The following is a 23,378-nucleotide window of genomic DNA, read 5'->3' as shown; positions in this document are numbered from 1 at the left end:
AGCACCTTGTAACTGTGTTTTGAAAAGTGCAGTACAAATAAAGGTTATTATTACTGATATTATTACTTCTACCGAGTCTTACAGAAACTGTGATGACACTAAACATTCATAAACTACAGACTTTAGATCACTGAACACAACTGATAAACCTAAAAACGAAGATGACATCGTTTTTAAAAGCGTATTTCGCCGTTGAAATCTCGGCGGGCAGGCACAACTTCCGCAAAACACCTGCCGGCCACCGTAGTAACGTTACGCTCACCAAACCCACGTGGTTAATCAAAACATCATGGCGGCTGGTTTCAAGTAAGAATGATTAGTGTTGCGATTTTACCGAAAGTAACATTTTACGTGTGTTATTCTGAGTTATTGAATTAATTTAGTTTAGTTGCGCCACATCAGATCCGACCATTGACCGACTTTAGAAAAAAATAACATTCGCATTTCATTCAGACCTGATAAAGAGTCGTGTCCTGTTCCTGTGACAAGTTCAACCTTGTTCATATGTCTGTCAGCTGAATAGTTAGCTCATACACGACAGGAGCAGTAACAAGATAATTTAATGAGGCATTAATGTCACTGATCTGATCACAGGAGTCTGAAACAGTTATCAGACATATAAATGAATTCTGAATCACAGGCGAATACGTGAATAAGCAAATCTGTCACTGCTGATATAAGTTAAGTGTGTTTCTAACAGTGTCTGTCTCTGTAAGCTCATGTCCACTCACCTCTTCCTCCCTTCTTTACACCTCCAGGACTGCAGAGCCTCTGGAGTACCACAGGAGCTTCCTGGTCAGTGATGAAAACACAAAACAGTTGTCCACACTCATAGTTTACATGAGTTTACACTGCAGACTGATTAATACTGTATTATATTTGCCCTTTTTCAGAAAGAAAACTGTCGACCTGATGGACGGGAGCTGTTAGAATTCAGAACCACAACACTAAACATAGGTGAGATACAGCAATGATTCATATCTGCAGCATAAATTATATATTACTTTGTTGTTGGTTTTTTCAGTCTACATGTGACGATTTTCTCTGCCTGCTCTGTTCAGGGTCCATATCCACAGCAGATGGCTCAGCCCTGGTGAAGGTCGGGAACACCACAGTCATCTGTGGCATCAAGGCGGTAAATGACCATGAACACAGCAGTGAGGGTGCTGTCACACCTGTAGTTTGGTTCATACGGTCTGCACCAGAGTTTTGGTTCGGTTCCTGTTCACACTGGCTTTTTGCAAACGAACCAAGAGGAGTTAAAATGATGTTCTACCGACTGACAGGTGACTCGTTGATCCTGCATCATCAGCCTTTACATGTATGCATTATCAGGGTCAATTATGAGATTGCGGACAGATTTCATGATCAGCAGACTGATTTATTACTGGTTTAGCTGTTAAATCACTTATCTGCTATCACAAATTCCTGTGGTGGTTCGTTTTCTTTCACACTACAAACAAACTGCACCAAAGTCCATTCTGAAGCAAACTGAGACCCACCTTTTTGAGTGATCTCAATTAGGTTGTTTGGTCCACACAGGGATACAGTTGACAGCTTTCATACAGGACCAAATTAACTGTACTGACTGCACAAACTGACCTGAGTTCGCTTTTATCGAATCAAACAGGTTAGGTGTGAAAGTACCCTAAAAACTTAACTTCAATCAATCTGGAACAGATGACCCAAATGCTCACTCATGTCTTGTGTCCTTGATCCCCAGGAGCTGGCACACCCTTTAGTGGAGACACCTGGTAAAGGATACATAGGTAAGTACAGTGTGAAGGTGTCAAGTGTTGATTTAAGGGAAGGTACACCAAACAAACACTGACTGCAGAACTCTTACCATCTTTGTCAGTGCCCAATTTGGACCTGCCGCCGCTGTGTTCCTCTCGGTTTCGGCCGGGTCCACCAGGAGAGCAGGCGCAGGCTGCCAGCCAGTTCATCGCTGATGTAATCGAAAGGTGTGATAGACTTGAACACACTTTACTTTTCATTTCACAGCACCATCAGATGTGTGATCATTCTCTTAATGCCTGCTACTGCTTTTACTAAGTCTTCTAAATGTGTGTTGCAGCTCTGAGGTGATACAAACAGAGGACTTGTGCATCGACAGGGGAAAGGTAAATCCTTGCACATTGACCGGTGATGACAGACTGCTCTATGTGTTTGGTGTTTGGTTCTGATTGTGCCGATTCTGGTTGTAGCTCTGCTGGGTGCTCTACTGTGACATGATGTGTCTCGACCACGATGGGAACGTGTTGGATGCTTGTATCATTGCCCTGCTGGCTGCCCTGAAGAACAGTATGTACTGTTAACAAAATAAGTAGCAACAGAGCTCACAGTTACTGTAACTGGAAAAGAAAATGGTTTTAAGGTTCCCTTTATATGTCGTAATGTGTTTATGATCATTATAAATCTCTACCTGTCTTTGCAGTATTATTCCAGCACATACTCAGGCCCATGTGCACAACTATCCACTATTTTTATGGCCGTACCACAGAGATGCATCTGTGTTTTGTTAGCTATTTTTTAAAAGTATATTAACAGTATCCCTTCTCTCCACAGCACAACTCCCAGAGGTCACCATCAACACAGAGACCGGCGCACCACAAGTAAATTTAGAAAAGAGACGTGGGCTGCATATTCACAAACATCCAGTTGGCGCCTCTTTTTGTGTCTTCGATGAGTAAGCAAAGAATTTTTTTCACTTTGTCTAGCCAGGATATAAAAAAAACCCCTGTATTCTGAGTTTTGCAATCTTGGTCTGCTCTCTGCGCAGCTCCATACTGATCGTAGACCCCACAGCTGAGGAGGAGAGTCTGTCGACCGCTCACCTCACTGTGGTGACAGATGAAGAGGCTCGACTCTGCGTTGTACATAAACCAGGTCAGAAACACAGTCTGTAATGATTGGCCTGTGTGTTCTCAGTGTGAATCCAATGTCTTGTTTACTACACAAAGTAAAAACTCAGCAGGAACTCCCTGTTGTTAAAATACAGGCCCGAGGAAGCTGATCTACCCTATACAGTTTTTAGTTTTGTTAAAGAATACAACAGTAAATCAATTTCTACATTAAATCCAGCTCATTTGGGGATTTATTGTGTACTTTAACAGTACTTTTAGAGTCAGAAATGTTTGGAAAAAAAGGCTAAATAGCAGCCAATATGGGTCAGAAAGTCTAATCAAAGCTGCTATTTTATTTACTCTCCATTTTCAATAATCAGAATCAGTTTAATAGCCTCAATTCCCACCACTACCTCTTTCTGTTGCTGGTAATTGCCATTTCTGTAGAGATTTCACACACCAAACATTCAGAGTTTTGGAGGTAGCAGTGTGGTCTAGCTTTGTCTGTCTTCTGATCTTTAATTTTTCACTTGCACTTATAACAGTGACTTATTTGGGGGGAGTAAGACTGAAGTTTTACCTCAACTGAAACTTAAGAATCAGGGGTGGCATCATGAATTTAGCGAGCTTTTACGTGTGTGATGAGTTAAGTGAGACACGATCTACCTAAGCTGGTCCAGTTTAAAGCCCCCTCCCTGGAAGAATAAGGATTACATCCCAGTTACAGCTGTAAACTGACTAGTGGTGCATGAATGCAGCTCCTGCAGGGTGTCTGCAGGTATCAGACACTTAAATTTAATGCTTTTTAAGACCTTATCAAGATTTTTTTTTAACACATTTATGACTGATTTTTTGGACAAATAATGTTTTTCTTATTCAAGCATGGCAGGTAAATATATAAGAAGTACATGTGCCTTGCAGAGGCAGGTTTTATGTAGAAATAAGGTTCTTAGAGCGAGTTAGGTTAATCTAAATTTTGCCAACTGTTAAGTACAAGTATAAAGTAAAAGGACAGCATTAGGTTCAGTGGTAGGTCTAACAATTTTTAACATCAAAATGTGGACTAAATTTGGATTAAATAAAATGTTTGTGGCAATTAAGACTTCTAAAGTTAAAATTTAGGACTATTTAATGACTTCTAAGGCCTAAATTTTTAAAACATAATTTATGACATTTTAAGGAGGCTGAATGAAACAGACAAACCGAGAACCCTGCTAACAATCTTTCCCTCTGGCTCAGGTGGGACGTCGCTGTCGGCAGAGAAGCTGCAGGAGTGTATCAGCAGAGCAACAGCGCGACAAAGAGAGATCCAGAAACTCATCGATAAAGTCATACAAAGTGTTAAGACAGCGCAATAAAGAGCCTCAGACGCTTTTTATCTAAAAGCTGTATTTTCCACTGTCAATATATATTCTTTTTTTTTTAATAACAATAAAACTGCTGACAAAGACTGCTTAAAAAATTATTTCTCAGTGTCCAGAAATGTCTCACACACACACTTGATGTCTCGTAAGAATACGCTCATGGCTCCTGAACTAATTAAAAGGAAATGCCTTTTTCAAAATGTGCTGTACAAAAGCAGGTACACCGTCTTTGCATGTTCATCTTGAGTCCTCGGTTGAGCCCTGTGCCTGGATGGCTAACAGAAGAAAGACTTCCAACAGACTGAGAGGTAGAGAGCTGCCCCCAGGCACTACTCCAAGATCAGATTTGCATTTTCACATGTAATGGTTATATGGAGGATTTGGTGTCAATAAGCTCACTGGGATCCGTGCTTAAAGGGCAGTTTCTACCGGGTTCAACCAAGCAGAGGCAGGAGGATCAGGCAGGCTCACGAGGAATCCTCTGAGAATGTGCATTCATAATCCTTTCAGTCCCACGGCCCCCATAGAGAAAAGTCTTCCTGAAGGGGCGATGTGTTATTGTGAAAGCCCGCTACCTACGAGAACCATCTTATTCTGTTTCATCTCAAAAAATATGACTAAGGTTCTTTAAGTGTAGGGCTCCCTGTTCTAAAAACCCCCATCCTCTATGGTGGACACAGTTTTGGTTCTCCAAAACCTCTGACAACCATTACATACAAATTTGTCAGCTAGAAAAAGACACAGAAAGGACAAAAAAAAGTCTTTTTTTGTCTGCAGTCTCCACAGTGAGGCAGACAAAGAGCACAGTATGGATCATTCACGTCCTCGTGTAGCTGGGGAAGGTTTTAGTGTGATTTTAGTCTGTCATGACTTAGGGAGGGGCTGTGGCATGCTCCTCTTCCTCTTACTTCTTGGTTGGCTGGCGGTATGTTGCCGTGGCGCTCCCCCCTGTGGAGCTGCTGCTCCCATAGCCATTTGCTGCTGCTGCATTTGGTGCTGCAAGAATTGCAACTGTGCCAGTGCAGAAGAAAGAAGAGGAGAGTTCAGTGTTTTACAAATAGCAACATAATGTTTCTGTCAGTAGATCTAAGGGTTGTGTAAGCATCTGCTGCACGGTTAAAATACAGTCACTGGCACCAGTGTTGAGCAGACTCCCTCACCGCAACTGGCATCAAATTATATCCTAGATTACCAGCAGAATGCTTTGTGCCATAAAACGTCCATCAGTGGCTTGGGTTAGTGAAGCTGTACTAAAGCCTGGTACGACATACAAGAGGAGTGTGCGGAGAAACACAGAAGAGTGGTTAATGGGTTGCAAAGGGGAAGGGAGAAGAGAGAAGAGATACAGATTTGGGGACAAGGTGGGGTGTGTTGGGGAGTGAGGCAGGATACAGTCAAGCAGCACCAGTGGCGTTCTGAAGACACACATTATTTGCCTGTGGTCCTGGCAAAAAACAGACATGCAGCTCAGCAACCGTGCTTTCTGCTCAGAGTAAGTCAGCAACTTCAACTGGGCAAAAAAAACCATCTTTAAACACCTTACGATTCATGCTTCACAGCCTATCATCTCTAACCTGTCATGATGCAGTCAACAACAGTGTGTACCCCCAATGACAATATTTCAGATCCTGTCACTAACTGCTTTGTAAGAACATGCCTCTCCCAGTTCAACACGCTGTTAGTTGCTGCCGTTGGAAGTGCCACAAGCTCTGGTGTGTGGGTTGCTGGGAGTACTGGGACTGCTGTGGTCTTTGCCAAAAAAAACATATTAACCAAACATACAACACAAGATGGAGTGAATGGTGTGGATCTACAACAGAGAAATCTGGATGGAAATCAGACCTGGGGTGATACCGTTTGATCTACAATCTATTATTAGAAATAATAATAAAATAGCATAGAATCTATTCTCAGTTATTGTTTAAGGTTTGTTTTACTGCATACAAATAAAAATTAAAGGTCCAATGTGTAGGATTCAATGGCATCTAGCAGTGAGGTTACAAAACTGAAACTTCTCCCGTGTTCCATGTGTGTAGAACAACGGTAGCCTACTGGGTTGACACTTCATTTTGGATTAAACTGCTGATTACTTTCTTGATTAATCTATTAATCATTTGATCTATAAAATGTTAGAAAAGGGTAAAAAATGTCCATCCCCAGTTCTCTAAGTCCAAGGTAATGTCTCTAAGTCTTGTTTTGTCAGTCCAAAACCCAAAGATATTCTGTTTTATATGATATAAAGCAGAGAAAAGGAGGAAATCTCCATATTTGAGAAGCTGAAAACAGCATTTTCTGCCATTTTTGCTTCTAAAATTACTTTAATGATTGATCGATTATCAAAATATGGTAAATGAACTGCACTTGTTATGTCCTTTTCTAGTCTTCCGACCACTCAAACTGCTTTTTACACTATGTCACATTCACCCATTCACACACAGTCACACACTGGTGGCCGTGGCTACCATACATGGTGCCATCTGCTACTCAGTAACCATTCACGAGCACTTGCACGGCGAAGGAACAGCCATCGGGGGAAATTTGGGGTTCAGTATCTTGCCCAAGGATACTTCGACATGCAGACTGGAGGAGCTGGGGATTGAACCGCCAAACTTTCGATTTGGTGGACGACCCGCTCTAAAGCCAGTACTTGGTTTGTCCATTCTGGGCTACTGTAGAAACAACAAGGCAGACTCCATGGAAGAGGACCGGCTCCCTATGTAGATATAAGTGGCTCATTCTAAGGTAACTAAAACGATTCTTATATTCAAGTGGCTAGAAAGCTAGAAAACATAGTTATAAATATTATACACCATTTCTGCCAATAGAGGCCCCTAAACCCTACACACTGGACCTTTAGGAAAATAATTATTTATAATAAAATGTGTTAGTCTTGGATGGTTATACCAAATGTTTTCAAATGTTCCAATCTTTAAAATTCAGCTTGGAAGGAGCCATAAATCTATTTTATTCCAAGACAATTGTTTGCAAAGTGTTTTTTTAAATCAATTTAAATTTTACCCAGGTCTGATGAAAATAAAAAATGTATGTGTAAAGAAAGATAAAGAAATTCTTGTCTATTTTTTAAACTTTGATGCAGAGCATAAAGTTAACTGGCCTCATTTCCTGACAGCTTATAGTGTAGAACAACAAACACCTGCCTGCTACATAAAGGCACTGAGTGTAGGCTGATGAATCTAGTCTCAGTGTTCTTAAAAACATGTATTTGTGTATATAGATGTTAAAGTTGCTGTATTACTTGGATCTGTGGCTGGTGCTGCTGCTGAAGCCTTGGAGAAGGCAGCGGGGGCCCAGACCCGTCCAGCCCACAGCCCAACTGGGACAGCACTAAGGGGGGAGGGGAGGGAGAGAGGGAACCCCAGAGGGAAGGATTTGACGGCAAGAGGGAGAGAAACAGAAGAAGGGATGGAGTAAAGTATGAAGAGAGAAAATGCACATACAAGCAAAAGAGGGATGAGTTTGAGGGGGGTGAAGAAGGGGGGGTTGCAGTTTCAGTGATGCACAACCACACATAAGGTAAGAGGTGAAATGAAAGAAAGAGAAGACAAAAGGAGAGAACATCGCAGGGGGGCCGACAGCACAGGTAAACGACCATGTGCATGGACATTTTTAAGTGGGTTATGGGCAAATAGCAAAGATGGGGTGAGCCGGAAAGGTGTGAGTGAGCAGGGCAAGTGGAGAAAGAGGACAGGAGGACAGTCCAGGAGGGAAAGAAATAAGGGTGGGGGCAAAAAACAACAGAGAAAAAATAAAAAAAGAGAATGTAGCAGAGAAGAAGGGGAAGTTGAGTCTCTCCTGTCAGTTGTTACATGCTCCACTGAGAGGAACAATGGCTAACTTTAGTCAAATGATCATGTTTAGTTACAGACTATGAATCCTAATGTACAGTAATTATTACAATAATGAATACATTAGTAAATCTTATATTAGTACTAGTTAGTGGCATGGTGTCAAGTTGTTTTGAAACAGGCTAATGGACTGGACAAAGAGAAATGTTTTAGAGGAACTGGAGTGTTTTTATTGTGTATTTGTGTGTCTGTGTGTGTGTGTGTGAGGGTCATACCTGCTGCCTGTGGAGACATGAAGCCTCCGACTCCCAGGTTGATGACCGCTGTTTGCTGGTTTCCTAAACTTTGATCCGACCCCTGGTCACCCTGCAAAGACAGTCGAAGGTAACGAAGGACAGTGAGCTCATCACACACAATATCAATCAATCAATCAATCAAAATTAATTATTTTTTTTAGTTTTGGTGACACTTCTAATGTGTGGTTCAAAACTAAGATTCGAATTCGAAGATTCAAATTTTAGTACGTTAAGTTTCTCTCTCTGAGCTTCAGGACCAATAACTAAGATTTTGGGTTTGTCCTCGTTGAGCTGGAGAAAGTTTTCTGCCATCCAGGACTTGATATCTAAAATACAGTTAAAAAGGCCATCAATTGGACCTGCGTCATCAGGACACACAGCGATGTACACTTGTGTATCATCAGCATAACTATGGAAACTTATGCCGTGCCTCCTGATGACATTTTCAAGTGGCAGCATGTAAAGATTAAAAAGTATCGGACCTAAAATTGACCCTTGGGGGACCCCAAAATCAATTTTACAGCTTTTTATGAACACTCATCCATTGTTACATAAAATTCTCTGTCAGAAAGATAAGATTTAAACGATTTAAAAACAGTACCAGAGACGCCAACCAGATTGTAAAGTCTAGCTAAAGAAATTGAGTGGTCGACTGTATCAAAGGCTGCAGTGAGATCTAGTAGTACTAATAAAGAGTTTTTTCATATCCATGTTTGACCTCAACCTATTAACAACCGAAACCTGTTCACTACCATCACAAAACCCTTGGACTACAAAGGCTTGAGCAGTAATGAGCACAGTGCCTCATAATCAACACAAGTATTAGACTGTATTTTTACAGCACTTCGTAAAAGAAAGTTACAAAATCTACAAAAAAAAGCTAACTTAAAGGGATAGTTCGGGATAGGAGTACAGCCAAAGGAACAAAGCAGTGTATTATTTTGCAGCAGCAAAACAAATTTTAGCCACCTAAAGTAAATAAATAAATATAAGTTAAAGTGTATGCTATATGTAGAATATATTAATTTATTTACCTGGCCGTTAGACAGCCCTTTCCGACTGGTGACTGACGCTGTTACATATGCTCTTCAAAGCCAGACTCCTTTGACAAAAACAGTGATTTTACCTTGTTAAACATGAGTTGCTGGAGTACTGCTGCCTCAATTATTTAGTTTCTTTGTGTTATTGGAACTCTGGTGTCTGAAAGAGTTAGTTCAGATTCACCAAAGTCACACAAAAACACAAAGAAACTAGCCGATGGAGGCAGCAGCTCTTCTGTTCAAGCAGGGTGAAATTACTGTTTTGTCAATGGAGTCTGGTGGCTCTGAAGAGAGCATAGATGGATTTAACAGTGCAGTTCTCATTTGGAAAGGGCTGTCTGACAGATAGACAAGATAAAGCAGTGAAAACATTCTAAATATAGCGTACACTTAAACTGACATTGATTTTTTTAGGTCACTCAAATACATATTTTGCAGCTGTCTCCAACCACAGCAGTAGATCCCTTAGCTTTTGTGGTGATACTCCTGTCTGCTTTTCCAAACTGGGGGTGTGCTGATCACCATCTACTCTAGGTATCACACTGACTGTAGAGAAGCACCTTAAACAACCCCACTTCAAAAATCTGAACCATCCCTTTAAGGCACATAAATTAAAAAGCTTCCACATTGCTCCTGCTCCTACATAGATAACGTCTGAAGAGTTCAACCTCTTTTTCAAGAGCACAGCCATTAGTTTCCTTACCATTTGAGCACACCACTAACTTTCTGGACCCAAATTTTGAAAAGTACTTTACAAATCAAGAAACTGTTGTTCAAAAGAAAAAAAAGTAAAAGACAAATAACACTATCAAAACCAAGTTTTAAAAGATGATACTGATTTTGCAAGTTCTCTTGAGGGTCCAGAGCAACCAGTCATTAGGTGGTTATGAGGTGTTTTGGCTGTGGTTACAGCTTCTACTGAAGCATTTGCTTGCATATGTCAATATCACCTCAGCACTGCTGGATTCTGGGCTTCTCTCCCATTATTCTATGCTGATTGGTTCAAACTTGCTCCCGTGCGATGAAGAGCGTCTCGACAGCTGTCATGAGGTCATTCAACAGATTTTCCATTATGACTAACGTCTGGGCTTCGTCTGGGTCATCCGAGCAACTTCAAACTGTTATTCTAAAATTGTATTTGTCAATACATTTTGGTCATTGTTCTATGGAACCAGACATCCTTCCCCTGCCTTTTTATTAGTAGCCTCCTTTTGGACTTCTGCCCACTCTGCCATAAAGCTCAATTTTGTGAACTCTCTAATGACCTTTGACTGACTTTGGCTCACAAAGGTCCTTGGCTCATTTATCACCTCCCTAACCCCGGCAGGCTGCTCAGTTTTGTTGACAAACAGGTAAACACAAGACTTGGTAATTACATTTACTTTAATTTTGTGTGAAATTAACTGCTTTGCTTTTGTGAACTCCAAACACTCTGGACACTTCACAGCTAAGTTTCTAGTTTGACATGATATAGTGTGGAACCCTGTTTTGATATGTGCAAACATGGACTACATAAATCTTTCTAGCATTAACATTAATACACTCAAATTTCCTAATCCAGATTTAATCTAAAAAAATCTTCAATATTCAATTGTTGAAATTAATATGGTTCTTTCAATTGTGTGTGTGTGTGTGTGTGTGTGTGTGTGTGTGTGTGTGTGTGTGTGTGTGAGATTGGATGCAAATGTGACTGTGTGTCTCACCGTCTCCCCCTGCTGTTGAGGGCTGGAGGTGGCCGACTGACTCTGCTGTGGGGAGAACTGAGACAGTTGCTGCTGCTGCAGAGAGTTAAAGATGAGAGGACCAGTGGGGATCTGGAGACGTATAACATAAACACACACACACACACACACACACACACACACACACACACACACACACACACACACCAAGAAACAAGACGTAGGGGAGTAACAGACGAAGGAAGGGTTGGAGATGGAGACAGGAAAGGCAGAGGGAAAGGAATGATGCACATGTAAGCAAACAAGGGGACAAGAGCAGAGGGAAACCGGAAAATTAACAAAGCAATCAAACAACACAGGGTAACTACACCATTACTACTATCAGAATATCTGAACTAGAACAACATAACAAAGTGTGCTCACTACATGGCATATGCAGTGAGGTGCAGGAACAAAGGAGTAACTGAGCTGTGCAGCTGATTCACACACACACAGCTCATCACTATCCCAGGTGTGGTAACAAGAGGTGAAGGATCGGGAAGTATGCTGTTAAACAAATACTCGGTGCACGCTACGAACAATGTAACAGACTGACTGGTACCTGCAGTAGGTTCAGTGGTCTCAACCCAGCACTGCTGTTCAGGCCAAAAGGACTCCCTGGAAGGTAAAGCAGAGTTACGTTCACAAAACAAACTGTACAAAATAACAGATTTTTCCTTGCTATATTCATTTATCTTTGAATCCATTGGGCTTTTTTATTGGATTTGAACTTATATGCGTATTAGATTTTACTGTATGCTATAAACCTCTTGTGTTTCCATTTACTATTACAACTTTCTGTTCACTTTCTATAAATGTCTTTTTCATATGTATGACTCCTGTAGCACACCCAACCAGTCAAGGAAGGTGAATCTATCTTTTATCTTTCTAAAGTCGGGCTTACTTACTCACTGTATGATATAAAGGGTTTTAAAGTGGATATAGACATGTTTTTTTTGCTTTAACTTATCATTATGAAATACATCTCCAACCTGCTATATGGAGACGGACTGCTCATAACAGATTTTACTGTAGTAATACTTAAAGGGACGTGGCATTTAAATCTCTTACCAGTCTGTGCTGCTGACTGCATGGTAGGCATCAGCCCTCCAGGTGGCAAGATTCCACTCAGGTTAAGGCCTGGACCGAGCATGGGGTTGGAGCCACTCATCAAGGTCTGAGGACTGCTACACACACAGTACAGGATCATCATGAAAAGTGACAGTGACTGGCAAGTGACAAAGAGGCATCAGAGACTGTTAATTTTCCTACCAGACAGAGCTGACCACGTTGATGAAATTGAGCCCTGCTGGATTGGCCATGACCTGCGACGAGGTGGTTCCCGTGGTGATGGACGTACCCATGGTGGGCAGGGGAATGGTCATGACAGGCAGCGGCTGGCTTAGAGCCAGTTGCTGCTGGGCGAAGGGTGTGAGGAGGGCGGGCTGCGACTGGCTCTGAACCATGGGAGGGTCCGAAGGGGTAGGGGTCACCGAGAGAGGCGCAGAGAGGGCATCGGTGGGGTGCGGGGTCGAGCATGGCGTGTTGGTGGGTGTGGGGGTGGATGGCTTGGGGGTTCCCGATCCTAAAATAGGGGAATGAGGGTCAAAACAGACAATTAAGGAAAGCTATACCAATGACCTGTGTCAAGTTTGTAAGGAAAAGCTCACACAGAGAGCTTATGATAATTATGCTTTTAGCACTTCACATTTACAACAATGGTTACATGGCTAAATGGAAGCTAGTCTTCCTAAATAACAGCTAAAGAGTTAAATTTAAATCATGAGGCCCCTTCATGTCAAAACGTCACCTCTTTTTTTATCTGGCAATTTGCATCGCAGCTGGTTTTAGTCAGAATGCATAAAACTATAGTGCTTGTACTGATGCAATATTCCGTGTGCTTGTCAAGTATCGGATACGTCCCTGTGGTTTTTATACTTTTTCGTGTGCTTCCATATTTCTTAAGACCTGGAACTTTGTCAAGTTCATTTTTCATAATTTGTCGGAAAAAAAAGAGAAAAAAATTCTAGGTCTGGAAAACTTGGGACGCTTGAGAGGAGCTGATGTAAGACATTCCAGTAAAAGTCATTCTCGCAACTGCAACTGATGAGAGCAAGCAGCCCAACAGTTAGTCAGACTCGGCTGTGGCTGTACTCACTCTGTGTGGAGCCCATGGGGGAGAGGGAGGCGGGCGACAGCAGGCCCACCTGGCTCAGCTCCATGGAGTGCTTCCTGTTCAGAGACTGGCTTTTGGCTGGAGGGGGTGTAGGACACTTGAGTAGACCACTGGTGGTTTGTGAACTATATGGATTACCTGATGAAAAAAGAGAAGATGAGATATTTATCAGGGAGTGCTGAATGGATCCTGATCTATCCTGGTTAGGAGGCAAATGTACACAGAGTCTCCCAAATGGAATTTAAATTTGTAACCTTATAACTGCATAACTTCATAATTAAGAACTTTATCGTCTTCTTTAAGTTGGTATTTGTGCATCCAACTGAAAAACAAACAGACAGCACATACGGTTTGCCCCTCAGCTTGACCCTTACCATGTTTAGGGGTGTTGCAGGATCAATCCTCCCCTGAAACACTTAACCTCAGTATTACCCAGCAGTTTTAGGGCTAGCCATGAAAGGAAAAATCCACCACTGAAACTTCTGTGCTGCTTGAGTTAATCAAACTATGAAGTTTGATGCAATCCAGAAGGTTTTTTTTGTTGCCATTTAAGGTTTGGTTGCACCCTCTTTCCACCAATCTGCCTTGGCTGCTTTGTTTTTTCGATTTTCTGCAATTTCCAAAATTGCTCTCAGCTAATCCCACGAGAAAGGGTGTGAATTCGGTTCTTTTAATTTTGACATATTTGCTGGAGTGAAAACACTCCCACTGACAGCAACAGAAGGAGTTCTTTTTACACTAAAGAGGTTATTAATCCATTTTCCCCCTTCTCTCTGTATCTATTTTCTACCACAATGCTCATGGGAATCATGACAAACCACCGTATGTTTGTGCGTCATCTTTGTCATGAGTAGCAGATGTACCTGAGGAGCTGCTGCCTGATCCTGAAGGCAGTTTGATGGGAGGGGGTCGGTGCTTCACCCCTTTTCCCAAAACAGACGTCTGGACAAGTGGAGAAATACCATCACCCTGACGATGACATTTAAACCAGGTTGTTAGTCACAGTGCATCACAACAGAAACACAAGAAGTAATTTTTTCACCAATGTTGATCGAAAATCACAACAGCAGAGTCAATCCTGTGCTCGTAAGGCTCAGTATACTTATATACAAACGTATACGTATAACACAAACCTGAACCTTGAACTTTCACCACATCTCAGCAAGGCAGTACTTACCTCATCTTTGCTGGGGGAGGGAGGCCCCTGTCCCACGTTGCCTGAGTTATGGGACATCTTGACCTGACACTTTACATCTCTTTCATACACTCCTTTGTACTGAGTAAGAAACCTATAAAACATAACAGAACACAAAATGTTATACCAGGCTCTCCAACAGCGTGTCCCTAAAAACTGTGTATTTGACAGGATTATCTTCTCAGCAAAAGCAAACAGTGACTCACCGGTCTGCATCTATCTTTGAGCCTATGAGGAAGCTGTAAATGAGACAAAAGAGACAAGTGAGTTCAGAGTGGCATCTCAAACTCAGTCTTGTACGCTGAATTTGTCTTGCGGGGAACCAAACGAATGTGCAAGCTTATATTTGATTTGCACTGGCAGATGCATCTAGTCCCCCTTCACTTAGGACAGATTTTCAGCAGCCTGAGACGTGCCGGGCCAATCACAACTGTTTATCGAATATAGTGTTGCACGGTATACCGATACTAAAATAGTACCGCGGTACTAGAGTATTCCAAATGGTACTATACTGCATTTAGAAAATACCGGTACTTTGAAATTGATTCAATTCATTAATTTAGTTAATTTATTTTACTCAATTATGCACACAAACGCCTTTCTTGTTCCTATTGAAGCACAGATTGCACAAGTGGTGTGTATGACAACACCTGTATCAACATTCGCAGCTGGCGCATGTGAAAAAAGACAAGAGAAAGTCTGCCTCGCAAAGGGAGACAACACGCAACAACACAAACTTGGTGGAACATTTGAGTTACCAAACCGTGACGTCCATACCGAGGTACTGACCGAACCATGATTTTTTTGGTACCGTTACACCCCTACTATTTATTGTTCTAAAGGTTTGTATCCAAAAGGACTTTTCCTTAGGAAAAGTACCGAAGAGTATTGAAAAGTATCGAAATTCATATTGGTATTGGTACCAAAACAAAGATTTTGGTATCGTGACAACACTAATCTAATATGGGGCATGTTTGACATGAGGACCGTAAAGAGGAGCGCCGGTGAGGGCTTCTTCAAAAACAACCAAGATGGCTGCAGCTGATGTGGAACTTCTGCACTTCTGACAGGATTTGACAAAAGTTTAATATACTAACTTGTAATAAACTAGCTTATATCTGCATGCTGAAGTCATTTTACATTTGTCTCTTGCTAAGGCGTTATTTTTTTCCCATGTCCGAGCCTAATGTTCTATGACTGGCTGGTAAAATTGTGCTGTGATTGGCCATTTATATGGAGCAGGCGTGGTCACTGGCTGCTTAGCACTACCCCACATGTTGAAAAATCACTAACTCCCCCTGTAAATTGAAAATAAACTAAGAGGTTCCAGGCTAATCACATCAGCAATTTGTTCTGGCTACAATTTGTTTCACAGATTGTCCTTACGGGGGATGTATGAGCTTTAGGTCCGTGCTGTCCTCCTCTGCTTTTGGTTCTTTAGCACAGTAGATCTTCCCATACACCAGCGGGTCTCCCATCGACTGGAAGATAGACACCTTGGTCCTCTGGGGTTGGCCCCCAACCTCACACTCAAACGTGTAGTCATCTACAACTTCCTGTGTAAAGAATAACATTAAAAGACAGTTTTAAGACAAAAATCAGAGGAAGGAGAGAAAGAAAAGCAGGCGCAAATTGACAAGACTTCTCTTCATTTTAGCAACTGTTTTTAAGACCTTGCCTGAACCTAGCACCGCCTGTTTTAGGGCCCAGCCCCCCGAAAATATTATTCTTTATCTCACTGACTGACATAAGAGATGAGGTATGTTGGAAATATATTAAAAAATGAGTCTAGCACAATTTATGGTCTGAAACAATGCCCCTGACACAGTCTTTCTGCAGTCCAGTATGGCCTTTTTCCAGAATAGCAGAAGCATGTGTGAAATTCAGAACCGTTCCACATTTACTGCAGTTTTGTGGCTGTTTTATTGTCCATCAAAAAGGAATCCACTTGGGAGCTATCTACACTTTACTCATTGTTTATACTAAACAAAAGCCTTTTTGAGTACAAAACCAAGAGGCTGTGTGGTAATAATGCAGTGTGTGGTGGTGTGATGCTGAGAGGGGGGGGGGGCATTGACCTGTACTTCAAAGAGTGTTAATGCTGCTGTAACACTTACCTCAGCGGGCCAGATCACAGTAGTGGGCTGAGAGTCTTCCAACTGCAGCGATTTCTCGACCACAGCATACTTTTCCACCTAGAGCAACACACCGACAAACCCATCTGGTTTGTTATGCCCTACATTACAACTGCCAAACTATGACTTGAGTGGGTTTTAAGTAGTGTTGGCTCAAGTGTGTAAGTGACAGTGCTATAGAGGACTGCAGAGCTACTTACATCAATTTCCTTCGGTACAGTTAGTTGGCAGTTGCTCTGCTTCCACATGTCAACACACTGCAAAGTGATGACAGCCGAGAAGCCAGGACGACAGAGGAAAACACAAAGATGTATGAGTAAAAACAAACGAGAGAAAGCACCGTGAGAAAATGCACTGACCTAAGTTAACTGATTTTTTTCTGCGGCAGTAAACAATAAACAGAAAAGGAGCAGAACTGAAACATCAGCTTTTTCACGTGGGATAAGATTACCAAATAGTTAACAGCTTCAGTCAACTTTCTCTTATCTGCTTATGTACACGGTGTATGCACGCTTGTCAAATCATGGGCATGTTGACTGCTTACGTTTCCAATCTTTGAGATCTTCAGGTCGATGACAGGAGCAGGCTTCCTCTCCTTCCTCCTCTGCAGGTAGTCGTAGAGTCGTAGCTGCGGCGGCATGGGCAGATGGGAAAGCTCCTGCTGCCTGTTCAGTGCAGCTCGAGAGTGCCTCTTGAAACACCTACGATGCAAACGATGGCTTTTGCTTCATTCACTGACTTTTTCTTTTCACTGTCACAGAGCTTTTATTTTCATGTCTTCCATTTCAAAAAGAAGGACATTCATAAATGAGCATTTTTTCCCTTAACTGATTTAAAAGTGAGCTGAAGAGTGCGTGAGTGTACTCAGTACCGTTTCATGGAGCGAGTGTTCATTTTCTGTTTGTTGTAGAGCAGGCGGTTGGCTGTGCAGGTGACAGAAATGGAAGGGTCCAGGCACAGAGGTTCAGCTGTGGCCAAAATCAGCTGACTCTCCAGCTGTAGTTTGTCATCCTAAAGCAGAGAAAAACAGACGCTATAGAAAACATCTGTGCAATGTGCCTGTGCTTACAAGAGTGTTTCATCCCCCAAATTACAATATGTATATCAAATACTCATCAAGTGTTACATTAAATTTGCCAAGAAAAACCTTGTTTTTCTCGTTTGCCTCTAAAGAATCCAGGGAAAATTCTCTATGAACTGAAATCAGAGGGGTCCAGATTTAACAGCAGCAAAACTAAATCAAAACATCTGTTTACAAACTCTCACACAACTCATGCAGTATAATGCAACTCTCATTTTATCCACTCGTATTGCTCAGTACTTCTGAAACAGACCCTTTGACAGCAAACTTAACTTTAAGTGAAACTCCCCTTAAAGCCAGACTCCACTGACAAAACAGTAATTTTACCTCACTGAACATGGAAGCTGCTGGTCTACCACTGCTTCAGTCAGTTAGCTTGTTTGAGTTATTGTGTGACTTCGGTGTTTTAAAGGGTTGGTTTGGATTCAGCACAGTCACACAATAACACAAACAAACTATCGTTTGAGGTAATGGTAGACCAGCAGCTTCCATGTTCAGTGAGGTAAAATTACTGTTTTGTCAGTGGAGTCTGGCATTGAAGAGAGCAGAGATAAGTTTCACTTACAGTCTAGCTTCCCATCAGAAAAGGGTGTCTATTTGGAACAAAGTAATGAGCAACAAATGGACAAATGAGACTTGGATTACACTGCATGAGTTGCGTGAGAGTTCGCAACAGTTATTTCACTATAGTTCTGTTGTTGTTAAACTCAGAATTTTCTTAGTTTTTGAATTCTTTGTCGACTGGAAGCAAGCAAGAAAAACAAAGTTTTCTTCATGAATTCAACGTAACATGGGGTAAGCAACTGATATACAAATGATTATCTGGGGGTTTAAGTATTTTTAAAGAACTCAAGACACACAAGCGGGCTTGCCTACTATTATGTGGAAGTAAATGAGGTAGGATTTATTGTTTTGTTTCTCATTGACATAGTAAATGTGACACTTTACCTGTGTCCACTTGTGGTGGTCACTGGTCATGGCATGAACGTCACAGATTAGAGTCTGCAGGACAAAAATTCAGATATAAACAACTCAGCTGTTCTATGTTAAAGGTTAATGGTGAGTTAATTACATTTTCACTCATTCCAGGTCACATTTAAAATGTATTAGAGCATCTGTTTTACAGTTTGTTTCGGCCTATGTGTGAGAGAATTCCCATGTACTCTGTTGGTTTACCTGCATGGTTGGCCGCAGCAGGATGTGTCTGCTCTGATAGGTGGGCATCTTGGTATTACCAGACTGCCTGTAGTCTCTCACCTCTACTATTACACAGCCACAGTGGAAGATATTCACCTGAGACAAATTGCACATGGCAGATGTCAGCCAACAGAAACTATTCTAACATATAAAGAATTAATCTGGTCTCTATACATTTAAGACATAAATAAAATGGCATGTCTGAATTTCAAATTCGGAACTTAAGTCTGCCGGTCATACAGTGGAAAACATTTCAAAGTCTACAAAATGATGTATGCACATGCATTTATACATTTGTATAGGTGCATAAATGCATACACACCTGCGATTTCTCCAACAGATCCACCAGAATAGGCGGCAGCTCCTCAGCATCTAGGTACTCCAGGAGTTCTCCTTCTTCATATGGCAGACGGATGGTTTCAGAATCTAGAAGGCGACACACAAACATGAATGTTATAGATGTGACGATTGTGGTTACAGATCATAAAAGACACAATTAGATGGGCTAACTCTCTTCTCTTACCAGATCCATTTTTGCCCCTGAGCATTAGAGAATAGCCTTCATTCCCAGGGTACAAGTTGACCACCAGACATGATATGGACTCCTGAGACACCAGCTTCTCCAGTAGATTCACATTTCTCCTCAAATTCTTGAGAAGGACAACAACAAAAAAAACACACATAAGAGACAAATTCTCCATATTAGCATTAAAAAATCTCACATATATTATAACCATACTAAATTTATGTGGGAAAATTGTGTTATCATTGCTTTCCACCTACATTAACCTTGAGTTAGAGCTGCAAAAATGATTACTTTAGTACATGTGGACTTAATATGTTGACTGCTGATGTAAATAACACTGTAAAATTCAACATTCTTGGGCTCTGTCTATATAAAAAGTGCTTTAAGATAATGTTTGTTATGATTTAGTGCTATATAAATAAAACTGACTCATACAACTGACCTGTGCATGCTGTTAAAAGATCATTATTGACACATTTTAATGCTCTACGAATCACATTTTCCCTACTCATTCCCCAGAGATTGGAACGAACAAGGACTGATGCATGCCCATAATTACCTAGTCATAAGCATGAGTCAAGTTGCATAACACAAACCTTTAACTCTGGCTCTTTCTCACATTCCTCTATGTACAGCTCATAGAGCTTCTGATACAAACTCTTCCTCCCGCTGGATGAAACTCTTCTTTTGGCTGGTCGTTGTCGAGCACTTTCAACAACGTACTGAAAAACAGATAATACAATGCATTAATGGACAACAGGACAGATGGTGTCTGACTAACATGGACAACGTATGGTGCATGTAATGGGTACACAGGGATATGTGCAATATTCTTTTATCTTTCTACAAATATGCAAACACACAGGCATCAAGTAATGTTTTTTACCTCGGCTCGATCCAATGCATATTCCAAAACTTGTTGCTTTGGAAAATAGGAGTAAAATGACACAGATCAGTCACAGTGGAGATTCCTAATTAGGTAGAACAAGCTGTGCAAGTCCTGGTGAATGTTTCTGGTTGGATGCATACTCTAACATAAATCTTCACTGCTGATGTCAACTGAATATACAGATATAAGTGATCTGAAAGAGATTAAACTCACCATTGTGGTCCACCGCCAGCTGCAAGGCGAGTGACGGTAGACGATGCTGTCCTTTCTACCCCACACTGTCACCTTCCTAAAGTGACCATTCACACCCTGCACAGCAACACAGAACACGTATTGCACGCAGCACGGTCAGACAAACGCAGATAATAGGTATAATAACACAGATACACTCAGTGTGGCTGGCGGGTTATAGTAACAGTACAGATGCCAAATAGCCTGGCTGGCACTCAAGCAGATGCCACACACAAACAGCTAAGAAGACAGACGTGCGAAACTGTTTCATCTTAGTTGTTTCATCCTTTACGTACTTTAAATGCTCCAGCAAAGTAAATAAACGCCCAGTATGTCTCAGGGTCGATAAAACTGCGTAGCTCGGGTTAGTAAACTCTGACGACTGTGAGCCCAGTCAACAGAGTGGCTGAATAGCAACAAGCTCGTCGATGCCTGACCGTTGAGGCTAACATGGCTAACGTTAGCATGCTAGCCCGTTCCTAGTGGGCAAGCTGTAAGTTACCAGCTACGCTAATGATGTTACGTCGTCTGAGACACAAACCGACACAGCGACGTCAATCTCAACGAGCAGGATGGACTTGCCTTCTAGGTTGCATAGCGGGCGACTGTAGCTCCAATGCAAGAAAACGAAATGAAATTGAAATATCAGTGTCTTCATTGAAAAAAAGTCGGAGCAGCAGCCATTTTCTTCCAGTGTGACAACAACAGCTAAACTTCCGGTTTGAGCAGCAGTGGGCGGAGCCACGCGAGGCGCCTACTTCACAACTGGCGCTTGATGCACATCTCTCTGAGAAAAGGGGATACTTTGCACATTTTCTATGTCATGTCCTGGTATTAAATGATAGATTATAAAAATAAATTATTTGATGAACAGTTTGTTAAATAAAAGACAAACATGGGAGTCAAGAAACAATACAAAAGCTTCAAATTGACTGTATGTCAACTAGTTTATGCTAATTTAATCAAACGTTTGTGTGAGTCTGGACCACTAAAGCACAATATTACCCAATCTAGGGGCCCTGTCTTAAAGAGGGTCTGCAAGTCAAAACAGTCCCAGAGCCTTTGTCATTCAACTACTTTCATGTTGCATAATCCTAAAATAATTGTTTTTAATAATATTACCACACATCAAATCTCAAGACGGGTGATATGGCAATTCCAGCATAGATAAAATAGGCCTATAGCCATTGCACAGAGGGCAATGAAAGCAATTGAAATTGAGAGCACCAGGGAGCTTGCCTGAGGAAGAGCAATGCACATGAATACCAACCTGTTTGAATGTGTTTAATGCAGTGCATGTTTTGTTACAGCCACTCGTTTGCTCTTTACCTTCACTGCTGCGTCAACAGAACAGCTTTCTTTGATGCGTTCACTTTTTGAAAGCAAGGAGCCTCCAGTGGTATTTATGTTGTCTCCCCTTGGGTCTGCTGGAAGCTCTTTTGTTTGTATATTTGACATACTACCTGGATTCACCCCCGACAGACTTATAAACAGACTGCCAAAGGCAATTCTTTGAGTTTATATCCTTGCTATCAGAATATAAATAATGGTGAATGTGCAAATAATTACAGGCTAATTGGACTGGTGACCCTGAATTAAATTAACCAAGTCAGCTGTATGGATATTACCGCCTAAGACCAATCTACTGTGTAAACAATTCCGATATTACAAACAATACAGGGTGTGTAACTAAATGAAACTGACTGTGCACCTTAATCAGACCTAATATGTAAAAATAAAAACAACTGTTGCAAGTTTTGTTTATCCAGTATTGCTGATATACAGGCTGACAGTAATATCGAAGGATGTTATGCCTAAGTTATATTCATAAAGCTGGCTTGAAGTGAACTTTCTCAAGGGGGCAATGAACAGAATACATTATGTAAAATCTAATTAAAGAAAGAAGTGTCAGAGGGAAGGTGGAAAACAAGCAACCGAGGTGAGAGCAGAATATTCACTGTTACAAGGTGTTATACCTTTTGTTCAGTAAAGGCTCAGAATAGTTTTGTTGTTCAAAATGTGGCCAATGTGGACATTTGAGTTTGTTGCACAAGGTCAAACGGATATTATGCTAAATGTCAGAGCATGTCTCAAGTTTTTGGCTTATTCAAAAGAAAATGAAAACACCTGAATAAGGAGGGAGACACCCAAAGTGAATAGGGTTGTGGTGGAAATTTTGTCCTCTTCATGCATATGCTTATATTGTTCCATTCTTCCTATGTGTTTGTAAGTGTGTGACCTTTAAATTTCCCCTTTTGTAAACATCTGTCGTTACTTGAAATCATCAAGAGATTTACATCCACTATAATCTCGCCTTCAAAGACAGTCCATTGACTGTCTAACAGATACAGCCCATTACCTAACATGTTAGACTGCAACAGGTATGCTCCTCTGATGTAATCAAGAGACCATAATTAAATCAGGAAAGCCCAAGAAAGCTACAATTCATTTCTCATCATCTTGTCGTCTGAGTGTAGGTATAAAGATGCCCTGTATTCACTGTTCTAGGCACAAACTCTGAGCTGTGAGCCTGAGGTTGCGCCTTCTCTATAGAGAATAAATTCTCGTGCATGAAGCTATTCAGTCTTGTTTGCTGACTCCCAAGCAGATCGGCTAAAAATTGGCACGACAGGGTAAAAATTTTAACAGCTATCACCATAACCCTCCCCTAGTTGATTACTTACATTTGTACAGTTGAGTTTTTGTATTACAGGTTTTCTAAAATGTTAGGTTTAAATATGCAAATGAAACATCTCATTAAATTAATGCAGATTTGCACATTTCACATCAAGCCACGTTCAAAATCTTTGCTGCATTGTTTTGACATATTAGAATCAAACGTTTTTACAGAGGGGATTTTGGATATGTCTTTTTT

At 41.3% G+C, this 23,378-nt stretch overlaps 2 protein-coding genes across 5 annotated transcripts; one reads left to right on the top strand and one right to left on the bottom strand.

The window, feature by feature from the left end:
* Nucleotides 1–240: 240 nt before the first annotated feature.
* exosc8 (exosome component 8) lies at nt 241–4,297 on the top strand. Its single transcript, XM_050040121.1, has 11 exons — nt 241–306; nt 759–795; nt 894–957; nt 1,062–1,135; nt 1,724–1,769; nt 1,859–1,964; nt 2,078–2,123; nt 2,208–2,304; nt 2,569–2,689; nt 2,783–2,889; nt 4,086–4,297. Exons 1-11 carry the CDS (start codon nt 290–292, stop codon nt 4,202–4,204), a joined length of 834 nt encoding a protein of 277 aa, XP_049896078.1. The 5' UTR covers nt 241–289; the 3' UTR covers nt 4,205–4,297.
* Nucleotides 4,298–5,065: 768 nt separating this feature from the next.
* supt20 (SPT20 homolog, SAGA complex component) lies at nt 5,066–21,200 on the bottom strand. 4 transcript variants are annotated; one of them, XM_050039955.1, is made up of 24 exons: nt 20,800–21,200; nt 20,486–20,581; nt 20,270–20,305; nt 19,980–20,105; nt 19,381–19,507; nt 19,180–19,283; nt 18,837–18,953; nt 18,609–18,662; nt 17,451–17,590; nt 17,124–17,280; nt 16,780–16,836; nt 16,562–16,639; nt 15,831–16,000; nt 14,651–14,683; nt 14,427–14,538; nt 14,113–14,218; nt 13,232–13,387; nt 12,346–12,658; nt 12,145–12,260; nt 11,636–11,691; nt 11,056–11,166; nt 8,292–8,382; nt 7,467–7,555; nt 5,066–5,221 (listed from the first exon to the last, which is right to left on the bottom strand). In XM_050039955.1, exons 2-24 carry the CDS (start codon nt 20,486–20,488, stop codon nt 5,075–5,077), a joined length of 2,499 nt encoding a protein of 832 aa, XP_049895912.1. In that variant the 5' UTR covers nt 20,489–20,581; nt 20,800–21,200; the 3' UTR covers nt 5,066–5,074. The 4 variants fall into 4 exon arrangements, with proteins under 4 accessions (XP_049895912.1, XP_049895907.1, XP_049895917.1 ...); XM_050039950.1 differs by having other exon boundaries at nt 21,086–21,198; XM_050039960.1 differs by having other exon boundaries at nt 12,145–12,257; nt 21,086–21,198.
* Between the last annotated feature and the right edge of the window lie 2,178 nt (nt 21,201–23,378).

This window comes from Epinephelus moara, chromosome 3 (genome assembly GCF_006386435.1).
Source record: "Epinephelus moara isolate mb chromosome 3, YSFRI_EMoa_1.0, whole genome shotgun sequence".
Classification (NCBI taxonomy): Eukaryota; Metazoa; Chordata; class Actinopteri; order Perciformes; family Serranidae; genus Epinephelus; species Epinephelus moara.
This window is presented reverse-complemented; position numbering and strand designations above follow the sequence as displayed.